Below are 16,243 nucleotides of genomic sequence, written 5' to 3' on the forward strand. Positions count from 1 at the left end.
CTACTCAGACCCACTTTGGGGTCCACGCTGTCCCTTCTGGCTCCTCAATCTCTTGTGGGACGCAGGTCCCCCGTGGGACCCGCAGCGGTGCGGGGGGATGTGGAAAGATGCGGAGAGATGCGGGGCGGTTCGGGGAGATTCAGGGCGATGCGGGGCGGTGCGGGGCGGTGCGGGGAGATGCGGGGCGGTACAGAGAGATGCGGGGCGGTTCGGAGCGATGCGGGGCGGTACAGAGAGATGCGGGGCGGTGCGGAGCGATGCGGGGCGGTGCCTCCCGCCGCTCCTGACTCAGCGCCCCGCCCGGCGGGGGCAGGAAGCCGGGCGGGCCGGCCGGCCCCGCTCCTGTCACCGCCTGCGTCAGAGCCCGGAGTTTTCCACTGACGGAAAAGGGCAGCGCGGGGCGGCGCAGCCCGGCCCGGCCCCGGCAGCGGAGCGGGAGGCGCCGCGCCAGGCACCGCCGCTGCAGCCGGAGCCGCCACCGCCGCCGCAGGTAGGGACCGGGCGGGCAGCGGCGCCGGGATGGGGATGGGGATTGGGATGGGGATGGGGATGGGGGAGCCGGCGTGGGCGGCGAGGGGGAGGCTCGCGTTTTACCACCGAGGGCTGCGATTGCGGGGTCCGCTCGGTGCCTGCCCAGCGCGGGGTTCGGCCGCCGGTTCCCGGCTCGGAGCCGTCCCGCCGGCTGTGCCGGGGGTCGCTGCCGGTGCCCGCCGCCCGCTGCCGGCGGTCGCGCCGCCCCGGCGCCGTCTGGCCGCGCTGCTGTGCCCGGCGGGGCTGCGGCTGGGGCTGAGCCGCCGGGGAGCTCCGGGAGCCGCCGGGGCAGCGGGACCGCGTTCCTTCCTCGGGGGAAGGGCTGCGGGTTTGCTGCGCCCCCGAGCCGGCCCCCCGCACTCTGCCCTACGGACACCCGAGCAGCTTTATACTATTTGTTAGGAGTAGCGCAGAGTTCCCTTCTCACCCCTGCCCCCGGTAAGTCCAGGCTCCGCTCCATCGCCGCGGCCGCGGTTCCAATTTTTTGATGTTGAGAGAAAGGTTGGGGAGGGGGTTGGGGGGAGCCTTGCCGGCTCGCTCTTCCCCAAATCCGCCCGGCTGGGGATGCTTTCCCGTCGCTACAGCAACACCTACCGACGGGCGCACGGAGGGACCGACGGGCGGACAGACGGAGCGGGGCACCCCCCACACCCCCCGCCTCCCGAAATAAGACATCGCGGCTTTTACAGCCCACCTGAAAAAAAGGAGGGAAAAAAATAAAATTAAAAAAAAAAAAAAAGGATACCCTGCCTCCCGCCCCCGAGTACTAAGTTTTCTCAGTTTTTTATAATTTTTTTTTTTTTTTGCCTGCTCCCCCCCACTCCCTCCTCTACCACCGGCATCCTCAAAAGTGTCTGTCACCTCCGAGTTACATAATGTCGCTGTAGGAAGAGACTGACACACAGGGACAGCCCTTTCCTAAAGCAGCTCAGCCTTACTAACGCCTGGAATGCCAACGCCTGGGTGGGATGGATGGAGGGAAAACCCTCGCGGCCGTTTACGAACCTCGAAGTCACAGAATGAGGGAATCCTTAAAGGCTGGAAAAGCCCTCTAAAATCCCCGAGTCCAACCCTTAACCCAGCACTGCCAGGTCAAGTCTTATCATTTGTTATCAGGAATTGATCACCAATTATTAATTGATTTTATTACTTTATTTTTTTTTCATGATAATGATTTTAGTTTTGCTCTGCTGAGCAGTTTGCAGAGGTAGCCCGTCAAGGTGTGTGTGTGTGTGTGGTGGTGGGGGGGCGGGGTTATTTTCAGGATGGTTGGGTTTGTTCTCCTCCCGGAGAGACTCCGCAGCTCCCGGCAAAGGCTTTAATAATTCAGCGCAGGAAATGCGTGCGTATATATAGCAGGGAAGGTAACTGCACAGCGTGTACCTACAGGAGGACAAATATGGAAACCTGGTGTGAATTATTCATGAGGTGTGATCAAATAGAGGATTTTCCTAGACAAAGCACACTTCGCTGTTTTCCTGTTTGTTACAGCACAATCTGCGCCGAGTACATCCGAACCTCCTTTCATTTTGGGCCGTGTCAGATAACCTTTAATGTATTTGCTGAAATCTCTTATTTACCTTTCAAGCTGTCAGCAAGAAGTAAGGGCTTGGTAGAAAAATCTGACAAGCCTTTTTTTTTTTTCTTTTCTTTTTCTTTTATTTCTTTTTTTTTTTTTTCTTTGTGGCCTTCCAAAAATTAGGAGATGGAGTAAACACTTCTGCTTCTCCTTCCGGGGAAGGTGTTTTGCCTGCTCAGTCTCTGACAGGAGCATAAACTCGTGGTGCTACGGACTGATTCATGCTCCCACTCCGCAGCACGACGTACTTTGGGTTTTGCTGTTGCATAGTAGGCAGAGGCTATTTTTAACCGGAGCAAGGTTATGAAACCTTAGACCCAGCTGGGTGAAAATAATCTGGTCTGAACTGGAAAGCACAGCTTTATGTGGCTGGGAACACGCGTGGGACTGTCCCCTGGAGGCTCCTGGTGGGATGATCCCGCTCCCCTTGGCTCCAGTCAGCCCCGAAATTGGGAAGTGCTGTCATCGGGAGGCTGTCACGGCGGCACAGGGGAAACCACTTAAGTAAATATGTAAAGAATTAAAATAGTTAAATGATTGAGCAATGAATCAGTGCTGATAGTGTGGCGATTATTAAATAACCCTGAGGTGTTGCTGGGCTCACCGCTGCTGTTAGACATCAGATTTCTGGGATTGCTGAGCGGCAAGCTCAGCTCCGCAGCACTTTTTGGGGGATTCTCACACCGAGATCTCTTTGCCCGCAAGAAACGGCGGCGTGCAAACAAACACCAACCCCGGCAACTCCCCCAGCGCTGCTCCACGAGCTGCCCTCGGAGCCGTACCTGGCTAAAATATGCGGTGGTGTTTTTTAAACTAATATTTACTCCTGCTAGACCTGCACAGCCACTGCGGCTCCGGGGGAGGGAGCGGGAGCCGCTCTGACTCACGGCTCAGCGCGGTCCTGAACTCGCTCCCAGCGCCCCGGTGTGCTGGGAACAGTCCATCCACCTCGGTGTGCTCTGCAATAAATCCGCTTTGCCCTCCTGCGATGCAAAATGCCACTTTGTCTTCCTGAGCTTTAAAGTCAGCAAACCAGCTCAAAAAGTCACCGGGAAACAAATACTTTTGTGCACTGTGCTGAGTTTTTTGGGGGGGTCGGAGGGATTGTTGTTTCCTTGGTGTTCCCTGAATCATTTGGCAAAAGAAACTTTGCTCTCAATAACTCATGCACAGATCGGGATCCTTCCGTTCTTTAGGATGCTCCAGCGACCAACCAACCCCCCAAAATCTGAAATATTCTTGCTCCTGGGTGTTCTCCTGCAATGCCATGGGAATTGTGGCACAAGCAAAGGCAGCTGCTGGAGTCGCTGTGAGGAGTTTCCTTTGCTTTGCTTGCGCTGCTGCGATCGCCTGACGCTTCAAAGCACATCTACAGCCCCAAAACACAGCACTGAAACATCTCCTTCTCCTAATTCTGCCCAAAGCCTCTTTGTGCAGTCTCCTGGAGACTGGACACTGGTAGGGGTTTTTAGTTGCCTTCCTCTGCACTTGGCTAAACAAATGCCAAACCTTCTTAAATCTAAATTACTCGAAATATTTACTGTTGAGACGTCGTCCAAGAGGAGGATAGTTAAAACATTAATTCCTTGCATTCCAGTGTATTAGGGCTTTACCCTGCAACTTGTTGGGTGCCAGAAATGGGACTTTGCAGATTGGATTCCCTTCCCCCCCAACTGGACTGCCCCCTCCTATTCCCCCCACCCAAACTTTAATGCTTTTTTAAAAAAAAAAAAAGAAAAAAAAAAAAAAAGGAGGGAGAGAGAAAGAAAGGAATGCACATCTGGGCTAAATATTTGTTAGAAAGTATTCCCAGGATAGTGGGAGTTCTGGTGCCAGAGAGGAATTCCTGCGGGTTTGATCCATTGCATTATGTACTTGTTCCAAAAGCTGTTTTCAGTAAAATAGATGAGTAAGAAGTCTTAGCCAAGAACAGAATGTCTTTTTTGGCAACTGAAAGGAAGATAGGATTATTTTATTTCAGGTTATGTAAAAAAAAAAAAAAAAAAAAAAGAGAAGGTGGTAAAATCCTGCACTCCATGGTGCCTGCAGAGATTTGCAATGGCAAACTCAGATATAGATATTTATTTTTTTCCATGCTGCTGTGGACATTTTTGGGACTTGCTTTTAAGACACTGCTATGGGTTTAAGGTTCCTTGCAAAATTACTGCAATTAAAATATCCTCATTGTGTCTGAATGGGCCTCTGGGCTTTTTTGGCTGAGTGGCCAGTGGCCTTGGTGACATGGCTTTAAAGGCAGCATCTAAACTGCTGGTGTGAATTCTGTCTCCACATGCCAGGGCAAGGAGGGGAGCAGAGGCTCACCCTGGCTTTGACAGTAAAATGCCCATCTGGAGGATTTTTTGGGGTAGGGTAGAAACAGACACTGATGGGTGAAGCTCTACTATGTCTCTCCTGAGAAGGATTTGAAAATTTGGCTTGGAAAACATCATAGCCATAAATCAGCAATGAGGGGGAAGGTGTAACAGGAGAAAATCACTATATTTTGGCTGGTGGGCAGCAGGTTCACCAGCTTTTTCCCATTAGCTGAGAATCCTGTTTGCACAACGCCTCCTTTGCATTAACAAAACAATAGGTGTCTTGAAGAAGCCAGCATGCCAAAAGTGGTTTTTTCCCCCTATCCATTTGGCTCATTCTCATAGATGGGGAGCTGCACAAACCTCCCTTCATCCTCCTGGCTGGCGATAGTATTTTAAAAATAAATAAATAGAATTGCACCATCTTATGCACAGCTTGCCTTGGCTCTGGCTTGGTGTTTGTGTTAGCTGGGTTCTCTGGCTGCAGGAGAGCGCTCTGGTTTCCCTCTGGGGTTGGTCTGGGGGGATGTGGTGCAGCCCCTGTTGGGCTGTTGGGTTGGCTGGTGACCTGAGCATCAGGGCTGCTGCATCTTTGGTCCAACCCTGGGAGTTATCCCTGTCTCAGCAGCGTGGCCTTGGCTGCTCCAGCAGCCTCCAGTGTCTCCCATGGGACATGGATGTGGTCAGCATCGCATCTCTGAGGGTGTTTGCTCTTGGAAATGTGTCCTACAGGCATTTTAGGGAGCTGGTTTCTCCCTCCCTTGGCTAGAGTGGCATCCCTCACTGTCATCCCTCACTGTCCTGTGGAGCATTCTCTCTGCAGCACGAGCTGATGCTCTTTCAAGCCACATGTGGGATATTTTTTTTGCAAAGTTTTTGCCCATTCCAGGTAGACAGTGGGGTCTGCAAACAAAAAGCTGCCCAGGCTTTGATTTGCACCCCTGCCATGGATTTGGAGAATTTCTTTGTTCCTGGTTGCTTCTTAAAGCAAACATGAGACAGAGCAGGAGGCACATACACAAAAATAAGGCAAATAAAAAGTTTGTTATTTGGTTTGTGGCCACCTGCGAGCTCAACTTTGCCATGGAGCAGACAGGGAAGGGGTTAATCCAGGTGTTGGGTAGGACATGTGCTGCTGGGGCTGGAGGGTGGCCAAATCCACCTTCTCTGCATCTATTTTGGATTAGGGCCAAAAAAACAACAACCCCTCTGTGGCAAAACCACCTGCAGCTCCAGGTCTGTTGAGGAGGAGGAGGAGGGATGGAGGGATCACTTCTCCCCAGGTTCAGGGGGACGTGCGGGCCCTGTAAGCACACCTTGCAGCCAATGATTAACTCCTCCAGGCCAGGGAAGTGCTTCAGCCAGGGACATTTTTGACCTTTAAGGTGACTATTGTCTCCTGGGAAGCTGGTGGTAAACATAATTAGGGAGGGTTGGTGCAGGACTTGGAAGGAGCTGTGTGCTCCAGTCCTGCCACGTGATACTGCTTGGTGCTGTCGGGACACTGAAAATCCCATGGTGGGGAGGTTCTGCCTCTGGTGTGGTGTCTGGTCTGTCAGAAGGGCAGGTTTTTTGTTTTTTTTTTCTTTTTCAGAGACTTAAATTAACTTCAGACATGTAAAGCGGGGTGAGAAAGTGTTTGGGTTGCAAGGAATGGAGAAGTTTCGTGTGGTGGGAGGGGATGTGGACTGGGTGTCTGGCACCCCTGTATCTGCACTGCCACCATCCCAGGGCTCTCTACTGTCCCAGGTTATCCAAATTCTAGGGATGCTTTAGCTTTTGTGTATTATGGGGTGGCTGTTAGCATCGCACATTGCCGGGCCTCTCCCCTCCTTGGAGTTCCTGGGCTGGGGCTGCATCCCTCCCACCATGGTTGTGCTTTACAGCCTGGAGGGATGGGGTCAGAGCAAGCCACCCCTCAGGCAGCAGCCTGGCTCTCAGCTCTGGGGATGGCTCACTGGCTCCCAAATAAGCTGGCAGTGGCTCCTGCAGGAGCAGGGGGAGCTGGGGTGGTGTTGCCAGAGTCTCAAAGGTGGAATGATCCATCATCAGTGCGCCCCAGGCTGAGTGGGTGCTGATGTCCATTAGAATCATAGAATATCCTGAGCTGAAGGGACCTACAAGGATCATCAAGTCCCAGCTCCTGGCCATACACAGGACCACCCCAAGAATCCCACCCTGTGCCTGAGAGCATTGCCCAAACATACTGTAGGCAAAGGCTTTCGTGTTTTCTTTTTTCATCTCCCAAATTTGCACAGACTTTATAAAAGCAAACTTTAAAAGATGCAACACAGTTATTTTTGGCTTTCTTTTATTTTTTTTTTCCTTAAGATGAGCAAGGGCAAAGCATGCAGGAAATTTAGGAATCTAGGCAAGTACAGAGCTCCTTTGTTTTTAATTAGCTGCGTTGTTTTTAATTGCTTCTATGCTTGATACATAACCCAGCCTAAACAAGAATAGCTTATTGAATGGGGGACTGACTATGAAAGGCACCGTGAGGAGAAGGGCTGTTCTTCACAGTTGATATATTTGTATTTCAGTGCTTCATTTAATAAGTCTGTTTCCCCGGGGGGCTGTAGCAAGTAAATCATGCCAACAGATTGTTTTCTGCAAACTGGCTTATTTTTGTAATTAGCAAGACGTTAAAGCTGTAACTGCATAGAAAGCGATCTGGGTGAGGAGTGAACATAAAAGAATTAGTAAGCAAAATGTAATACTTACTGTTTGATGACATTTGTGTTGATGGGATTGGTTTCTGGACAGTTTGTTGTCTGGGATAGTCAGTTCCTTCTGCAGTGTTGTGAAATGGGAGAGAAATTCACAGGTGAGCACAGCGAGTGTAGTGAGATGAGGTGTTTTAGGGGCAGCACTTTTTGGGAATCACATCTGCATTGCCAAATGGAGCTGATGGGGAAGCCTTGCTGGGGGTTACAGCTGTCCTGCTCTTCACCAGAAACTGCTAAAATTTCCCTGGCCTCATGTTGGTTTTTTTCCCTTTGTTTTCCAGTTATATGACAAAAACGGCGTCACCATGAGCGGAGTATTGAAAAGGAAGTATGAAGAGCTGGGAGATGACAGCACCTACTGCTCCTCCTCCTCCTGCTCCCCCCTCTCCTCCTCAGCATCCTCAGGCTGGGACACTGATGAGGAGAATTCCCGTGGAGAGCCCAAGCCCAGCTCTGCCTTAATGTCCAGCTTCACCCGTGAGTAGCTCTGGCTTTCCCAGGATCAGCCACGCCTCTGCATGGGTTTTTTGTAGGGTGCTGGTGGGTCACCACCACACAGAGACCCCCTTGGGGCACACACCTTTATGGCTGGAAGTGATTGTGGCACCTGCTACCTGTCATGACACTGGTTTATAATCATCCATCCACCTCACAGTGGTCTTCCTCAGCCCTTCCTTCCAGTATTTATAATTCCTTTGGAATATTTTTGCTGAAGTCCAGGTTTGCAGGAATAGAAACCCAAGGATGGGTGTGCACAAAAGCATGTGGGTGCCTCCAAGCCTGTGCTGCTGGACCATCCCACCATCCCTCAATTCCCTGTCAAGCTGTTTCACAGGCAAAACCTAATCAGACAGTGAAGGCCTGTAATGCTCTTTTTAAAAAATGATTAACCAGTAACGTAATTACCATTTCAGAACTTGTTTCCTACGTAAATTGGGTACTTTGCCAAAGAACATGACACGTTTGACATTGCCTGAGCTGCTAGTACAGATAAAAGCTATTTTGTTTTCCCAGCAATGTAAGTTTTGAGAGCTTTTAGGAAAACACACAGAAGGCAGTGTTGTAAAGCCCTTTATCTGCCGTGTGAAGGGAAAAATAAAAAGTACAATAGAAGAACATCTTCATGGAGGAGAAATAGTCCAACCTAGTAAATTATACTGAACACCCACTGTATATAGCAGTTAAGGTCCACTTAGCAGACATACACAAACACGCAGTGGTCTGAAAAGGCTTTAGAAGTCTTGTAATAATAAAGAGTCTCATTCTTGCTTGTCTTCCCAGGTTTTGTGACAAAACAATGAACTTTTTGTACTCTCTGGCTCAATTGGAAAAGGGTCAGGAATGGGAAAACAATTTCAGAGGAGGGGTGCAGGGAGAGAGAAGCAAATGCCAAAGTGCAGCAGCTCGGCCGATAGATGATCGTGGTGGTTAACTTGCCTTCTGATAAAGAGCTCGTGTTTTAGGAGATTGAGTCAAGGTTATTGTGAAAATGCAACTCACAGTGCAAAGATACGATCAGAGTGACTGCAGGGCCCAGTGTGAACCCCCAGCTATTGAGCAGAAGCTGCTGACACAGCTGGGTGAACACTTCTTTTTTATCTTTTTTTTTTTTTTCCACATGAAACCGAAACACTATATTTTGGCAAGTGAGACCTGTGAAATGTGGGTGCAGTTAACTGTCCAGTCTTGCACTTTCACAGCCTTTGGGGCCCACCAAGCCAGCTGAGCCCCTCGGGTTGTTGCAGTCTTTTCCTTGGATCCCACTGCAGGGCTGCTTGTGGCTCTGCCTCCCAAAGAGCAGGGCTTGATCCCAGCTCTGCAGCAGTCACCCACCCCTTCTGGGTTATTTTTTTCCAACCAAAGCACCCCTGCACTAGCAGAGAATGGGACCAGAAATGCCTCCCCACCAGAAATTTGGGTGTAGCTGGCTCTTGTTCCTGCCACCCTCACACGGCTGGGCCTGGCTTTACTTTCTTGGCAGGCCACACTCGTGGAAACTCACTGACTCTGAACCTGCCCTGACTAATTAGTCCCCCTGCATCTGCTGTGTTTGCATGTGCAGCTGTGCAGGGCCAGGTATCTCTGGAGAGGCTCTGCTCTAAGTGATGTGTAGCATGTTTCAGCAGTTTAAGATAAACCAGAGTCATGTTTTGCCGTGTTTACCCAGGCATCACCTGCACAAAGATTAACATCTTTGCAGCTGCTCTCAAATGAGTCTCTTGAGAATAAACCATAGATTCAGAGTTCCTCCCAGTGGATGGTGAAAGGAAGTACCAGAAAAAACAACAATTTGGGCTGTTTTCTGCCCTGCCACAGAAGTTGGAGCCATGAAGCACCAGGAATAGCAATGCCCTGGCATCCCAGGAGCAGACCAGGGGCTCCTGAGCATGGGGCAGAGTGGATTTAGAGAGACAGATGTGTAGGATGGCTGGTTGCTTGTTCATTATGCTCTGCCACACGTGAAGAATAAGCAAATGGATGTTCCTGGGGTAAGTCAAGCAGGAAGGAGAAGCAGCAGCCACCTCTTAGGGTGAATCTCATCATTGACTCTGATGCAGCAGAGCTTGGCTCAGCTTCCTCTCCATCCTCATCCCACCTCTGAAGTGTTAGCTCCTAAAACACCACCAAGCAATGTTGTAGCTCTATCCCAGTGTTTTTCTGTTGAGAGAGTAATTACAAATCCTGCCTGTTTGTAATATTTCTATTCCATCTGCAGCATGGCTTAGTGCTTTTTCTTTTTTTTTTTGATTCTCCCCTTTTTAGCCACGTCAATCCTGAAGAAATCCAAGCGACTAAAGAAGAACAATGTGGAGTTTGACCGGGTCACTGTGTTTTACTTCCCACGCTGCCAGGGCTTCACGAGCGTGCCCAGCCGTGGGGGCTGTACCCTGGGCATGGTGAGCAAACACAGCTCCTCCCGCCAGTTCACGCTGGCAGAGTTTTCAAAGGAGCAGGAGAACGTCCGTCGGGGCAAGCTCGAAGAGAAATTGAAAGAGGAGAAGTTGGAAGCGTTGAAATGGAAAGTGAGTGAGGAGCGTGGGGCTGGGTTGATGAGGAGCTGGTGGATGCTGTTGGTTAATTGGCCAGTTTTTAGCAAGAGCCTCTGAGACCTGGGAGCATCAATCCTTAGCTCTCAGTTTGGGTCTCCAAAAAACACAGGCTCCAGTGGGGGGACTTTAATTTAGTTCTCCTCCTTAGAAAAGTGAAAAGACACAGAAGACATTTTTGCTCTTTTGGTAGTACCTCTCTGTTCTGGAATCCACTTGAGACTCTTTTTGGTGTCTCCCAAAGTCTTTTCATTTCTGGTTTAGATACTTGATATCCCAGGACACATCTCCAGTCAGGTCTTTGTGGGCTCTGACTTAGATGTTGATCCTGAGGTTGGCCACCATGGGGGAGAGCTCATTCCTTCCTTGTTTCCCCTCACCTGGGGGTTCCAATGGCTCTGAGTCCCAAACAATCCCCTAAGGCTTTGTCCATGTTCTGCCCTCAGCTAACCATGAACGGCACCAAGGAGTCAGAAGAGGCCAACCAGCTCACCATCGAGGACATCTCCGACGACGACATCGACGTCAGCAACGTGGACCTGGAGGATGGCTTCTTCCTGCAGCCCTACCCCGCCAAGAAGAGGCGGGCGCTGCTGAAGGCTGTGGGCGTCAAGAAGATCGACAAGGAGGAGAAGCGGGAGCTGCACAACATCCGCCTGTCCCGGGAGGACTGCGGCTGCGACTGCCGCGAGGTCTGCGACCCTGAGACCTGCAGCTGCAGCTTGGCAGGCATTAAATGTCAGGTACAGCCTCACCTCTGGGCATGGAGGGATGCTATGGCTCCAGCTGTGCGTTAGAGCAGGGGGGGTGTGAGCAAGAAAAAATGTACTTTTGCTCCCTTATGTCTCTTTTTGGACCATTTTGTTTTGCTTTTTGTTTTTTGGAATCTTTGGACAGAGCTGGAGCAGCCTGTAAATCCATCTGCTCCCACCGGCTCTTGGAGGTGAGGAAAGCTCTTGGAGCATCCCTCAGGCTGCAAGGCAGGCACTGCTTGAAAGTGTTCTCTTCCCAAATCACACACTCAGCCATCCCCACACTGCAATGAGAATGTCCCTGCTTTGCATTCCCACGAGATCCATACCTGCTTGATCTCCTGTTGGGCCACGTGGGAATGTCTGCAAGGAAGAGCTCCTTGCTCCTCACACGAGGCTGCGCTTTCTCCCCCTCCCCCAGGTTTTATTTTTAATTCCTTTTACTTCTGGTGTGTGTCACAAATCCCAGCGCGCTCAGGCGAACGTGGGAGTGTCAGCTGAGCGTCAGCCCACAGTGGAGCTGTGCAGGCCACCTGCACAGTGGGATAATCCCCCTCTATTCAATTAGTGAGTTATATTTTTCAGGGTATTTTTTGCAGGTGCCTGCCCAGCTGTATTTAGGGAGCCTCATTCCCTATTCTGGGCGCTGCTTTCTCCCTCAGTGCCGTGTTTGGAAGCTGGGGGTGGCGGAGGTGGGTGCACACACACGGGTGCTCCATGTGTGTGTCACAGCTCCCCTCTAGTGGCTGCTGCAGATCAGATAGTGAAATTATTAAACAGCAATAAAGAAAAAACTCACTTTTGTTCCCTTATGTCTCCTTTTAGACCTTTTTGTTTTTGGAATCTTTTTTCTTCACTTGTACTGAAATCCAGCTTTTTATGACACCTCTTCAAAAGAGCAGGATGTTTTGGTTTTTTTTTCTTTCCTGCTTTAAACCCCTCAGCTGTTACTTGGTTTCTCAGGGCAGACAAGTCATGGGCAGTTTTGGTTTTATGCCACTGGGTTCAATCCTAACCCTCCCTCTCTGCTTCTCCCTGTTGCCAGATGGATCACACCTCCTTCCCCTGCGGCTGCACCAAGGATGGCTGTGGCAACACTGAGGGCAGGATCGAGTTCAACCAGGCCCGCGTGCAGACACATTTCATCCACACCATCATGAAGCTGGAGCTGGAGAAGCAGCAGCAGAGCAGCGAGAAGGTGGCAGAGGCCGAGCCCCCTTTCCGGGAGCGGCTCCCTGCGCTGGGATGCGCGGCAGGGAAGGGCTCGCTGGAGGAGCGCGCGGTGCCGCTGGCGCCTGCCTTCCAGTTCAGCCCCGACCTGGAGGCCCTGGGGGAGAACAGCTGCAGCAGTGACATGACAGACTCCTCCATCTCCTCCCACCCCAGCGAGGACCTGGAGGAGCCCTACGAGAGCCTCCCCTCCGACAAATCCCAGTCGGACGTGGACGACGACGGCTTGGCGCGCATCCTCCACTTCAACGACTCGGACGCCGAGGAGGAGAGCAGGCGTGGCCAGGATGACCTCAGCTGCTTCCATCCCACCGACTTCTTCATCGAGGACCATGGCAGCGAGGTCAAGCCTGTCCCTGGCCACTTGTCCCACCTCTCAGAGTGCCTGGATGAGAATGCCAACCAGGACAGCGGGGGTTTGCTGGAGGATGCAGCCCACGGGAGGTGCGATGGGCTGTCCTGCTGCGCCCCCTCCTCCACTGAGCCCTGCTCCAAGAGCTACGCCGACCTCAGCCTTTCCTCTGATTCCTTGGATTTCTTCCAGTCCTTCTCGGACTATAACTTGGGACCCCTTTACAACTCCTTAAAGGAGTATGAGAACCTGGATAACTTCTCAGCGTTACAGTTTCAGTTGCCTAATTTCCCTGGCTTCCCGCAAGCCGGAGATCAGGGCTCCTGTTTCTTGGAGTCCCTCATTGGTTTGTCCGAATCCGTCCCTGAAACCCCAGCCCCTTTCACAGACAATCAACTTTTGGAGGATGCCATCAAGTCATCACTGATGGAGACAGTGAAGGTGTGAAACACTGATGTGGCTCAGGCAAGGACTGATGCCGAAAGGAAAACGGAGGAACAGTTGGACAGGCAAACTTTCACTGAAAGGATGGTGTGCTACTCAAATATAAGGAAGAAAAAACAGCAACAGCAGAAGACTTTCTAAGCAAATTAACTATTTTTGGTCTTTATACAACATGGACGTTTTGACATACTGCAGCTACAATCAGTTCTCTCGCTGTTTGTGCAAAAATTTCTAAACTTTCATGACGGGGTGGGGAAGGGAGGGAGGGAGAAAGACTTTCACATGAGAATTTCCTTGTGTTTTGTACGAAAAGACCTGTTGAGAAAAACTCCTCGCTAACGTTGCCAGTCGTCCATACAGCCCCTTCTAGAAACGTTTCAGTGTTGCAGGAACTTTTTAAGGCAACTTTTTGAAGCTGTATTTATTGTGAAAATTTGTGGTTTGCGTAAGAGTCGGCCCAACACACTCTTACGTTTAAATCTGACGAGGTTTACAGAAGAGATCCATACACTATATACATAATCATTCTTCATCTATTTATTGCAAATTCCAGAATTTAACTAGCCACTGAAGCTTGAACTAGCATGAAACCTTATTTAAATTGGTAATACCTCAGATGTATTATGTGTACAATCATATTTTTTTGCATAATATATCTGTATTTATTTATTTTCTACCTGTAGTACGTGAATAGCACTGTGGTTTGTCGATGACCTGGAAGGGCAATAAGGTCTTCAAGAGGAAGATGACCCTGGTTTTTCTGAGTCTGAATGATGTTGGCTGTTTGGTCTTCACTTCACATTTCTAAAAACACTGAACAGAAGTGGTGTGGGAGAGGAGGGACAAGGGAAGAGTTCGTGCAACATCCCTTGGTTTCTCCAAGCCTTGTCATAGACATGAGAATGGTGTTTGGTCTCCATAATGTCACTGTGGAGAGCAAAGCAAGCAAAACCTTCAACTATTTAAGAAGTAACATTAATACTAGCACGAAACAAAACCCAAGCCCTTTTTGTAAATTATTTTATAATTTATTTAATTTCCTAGGGATTTGGCCATGAGATCTTTCCCCATCAGTTATGGTGCCTGAATATGCAGAGGAACTGTCAGCAGTGGTGGGGAGGTGGAACCGTAAGGACCTTGGCAGCCCTCGTGGGGGGCTTTGGGAGAGCAAAGCCAAAACAGCAACAGTGCTCAAGCTCCTCAGCAAGTGCTCCTTAAGACTCCCCAGCACCAAGGATGTCGCAGCTCCAAAATCCAGTGGGTTACACTGATTGTACTGTATTTTTATATAGGTGAATCAAGTAATTCAAGCAAAACAGATGGATATGAAATGTTTTGGGTTATTTACCCTGTGAGTACAGTTTTTGAAGACCTGAAGACCAAGCTGAAAAACTGAAGGCTTTTGGTTTTTAAAATGAGAGGAACCTTTGTGTTGAGGAAGGATACTGGAGGCTGCCTTGGCCTTTTGCTATTTAAGTCAGTCTGAGAGCAAGACACTGTTTGGCCATGAGATGTAACTGGACAAAAAAAATCTGTGCATCAGTGATACACTAAGTGCCTACACCAGTGGTATGGAAAAAGCAAAATGGATTTAAAACCTACCAACTTTAAATTCCCCCTTGGAAAATTTGGTGATGGGAGTGATTCCTGGCATTACCAGCACAGGACGAGGAGACAGTTCTGGTGTCCCCAGCTCTGCTGCCCTGGGAGCAGCTGGAGGAAACTTCTGGGGGTGCAGAGACACACAGACAAGGGAACCAACCCCGAAACATGCATTTGAGGATTTTTCCATTGGCTGAACTGTTTCTATCCCCAACCACAGGGATGGTGCTCTTGGATACCTGCTCTTCGACAGGTGCCTCGCTGCAAACCTGCCGGCAATTTAGGAAACTTCTGGCGTACGAAACGTGGGTTGCTTGGGGTTTGTTTTTTTAGAAAATCCTTATTATTGCTATTTAATTGTACATCTTCTCTGGTATTGAGCCGGTCAACTTGGAAATGGAGCTGACCCCCCACGGCCACGAGCGGGTCCTGGGCCCGCGCTCGCTGCCGCTTCCTCCCGCAAGGCATCGCCCCCGGGGCGACTGTAGGAATACTACTGGCAGATGGAGGATTTCCTGGATATATCTATTATTATAATTATTATTATTGTTATTATTATAACTATTATTTTTATTATTATTTTTCATTGTCGTCATTGTTTCTTTAGACTGAAGAATCCCCTTTCCGGTTATCTCCTAGGTGGTAGTTCCTTCAGTTCCTTCAGACTGCATCCAAAATACTGACAGTTGAAAGTCTGGTAGCCTTCTGTATTTATTGGCACTAATGTATTTTGTAACATTCCTAGGTTTCTCTGCATATATATATTTATATATATAAAATATATTTATATATTTTATATATAAATATATATATACACACACACACACTTTTTTTAAATGAATGATTGGGATTGACTCCTGCCTTGTGGATTTTTTTTTTCAGTAATTTATTCTTTTTATTTGTGTTGGTGCCAAAAAAGAAAAAAAATATTTTTTTTCTCTTTTTTTTTTTCCCCAGGGCACTGAATTGTAAATATATAATTTTTTTTTCTTCTTGGTATCTGTGTAAAAAGTTGCCTGTTAAACAGTTTAAAAACTGGGTATTTATTGACACAATCTGTAATTATCTAATGTATTGGTTGAAACACTTTGGTTTCAACATAGCTTTATTTTAGCTTTCTTTGTGTATATATTGTGATTATGTTGCTTAAAGGTACAAGTTAAAAAAATGCTTTATTTTTACCTTATCCATTTGCATTTGTTTATAAAAAAAAAAGCATATTTGTCTACAGCTGCTGTCTCTCATTTCATCAAAGCAATATGAAGAAATTTCCATTACACTTTCAATAAAAGAATTTTGTTTGAATACAGCAGTGTCTTCACTAATGTCCTTTGTGTGACACAATAACCTTTTCTCTTTTCTCTAAATAAAGTAAAAAATCAGTGCATGGGATGTGGTTTTCCCAAACTTTTTTGCCTTGTGGATGGTGGCTGCTTGTCCCTAAGGGGGGGGATAGACAACAGTCTTGGCAGCATCCACATCGCCAAGGAGAAATCTTGGGAAACCCTGGAAACCACTTTCCCTCCTGGGTTACAAATCATTTCTCATTGCCCCGTGCTCCCCCTGGGACCTGGAAGGATGCAGCTGGGCAGAAGGATCACCATGGTCCTGTGCCCCTGGAGTAAAACAGAAAAAATACTCTTGGTCATGGCAACAGCACAGAAA

The 16,243-nt window shown here is 49.0% G+C and overlaps 1 protein-coding gene across 1 annotated transcript; it reads left to right on the forward strand.

The window, feature by feature from the left end:
- The first annotated feature begins 356 nt into the window (after window positions 1-356).
- Window positions 357-15,885, forward strand: CSRNP1 (cysteine and serine rich nuclear protein 1). The gene is made up of 5 exons (XM_036378681.2): window positions 357-490; window positions 7,433-7,628; window positions 9,915-10,174; window positions 10,645-10,941; window positions 11,996-15,885. The coding sequence occupies exons 2-5, from the start codon at window positions 7,457-7,459 to the stop codon at window positions 12,977-12,979; spliced, it is 1,713 nt and encodes a 570-aa protein (XP_036234574.1). The 5' UTR covers window positions 357-490; window positions 7,433-7,456; the 3' UTR covers window positions 12,980-15,885.
- Window positions 15,886-16,243: the final 358 nt, after the last annotated feature.

Source organism: Molothrus ater, chromosome 1 (assembly GCF_012460135.2).
Source record: "Molothrus ater isolate BHLD 08-10-18 breed brown headed cowbird chromosome 1, BPBGC_Mater_1.1, whole genome shotgun sequence".
In the NCBI taxonomy this organism is placed as follows: domain Eukaryota; kingdom Metazoa; phylum Chordata; class Aves; order Passeriformes; family Icteridae; genus Molothrus; species Molothrus ater.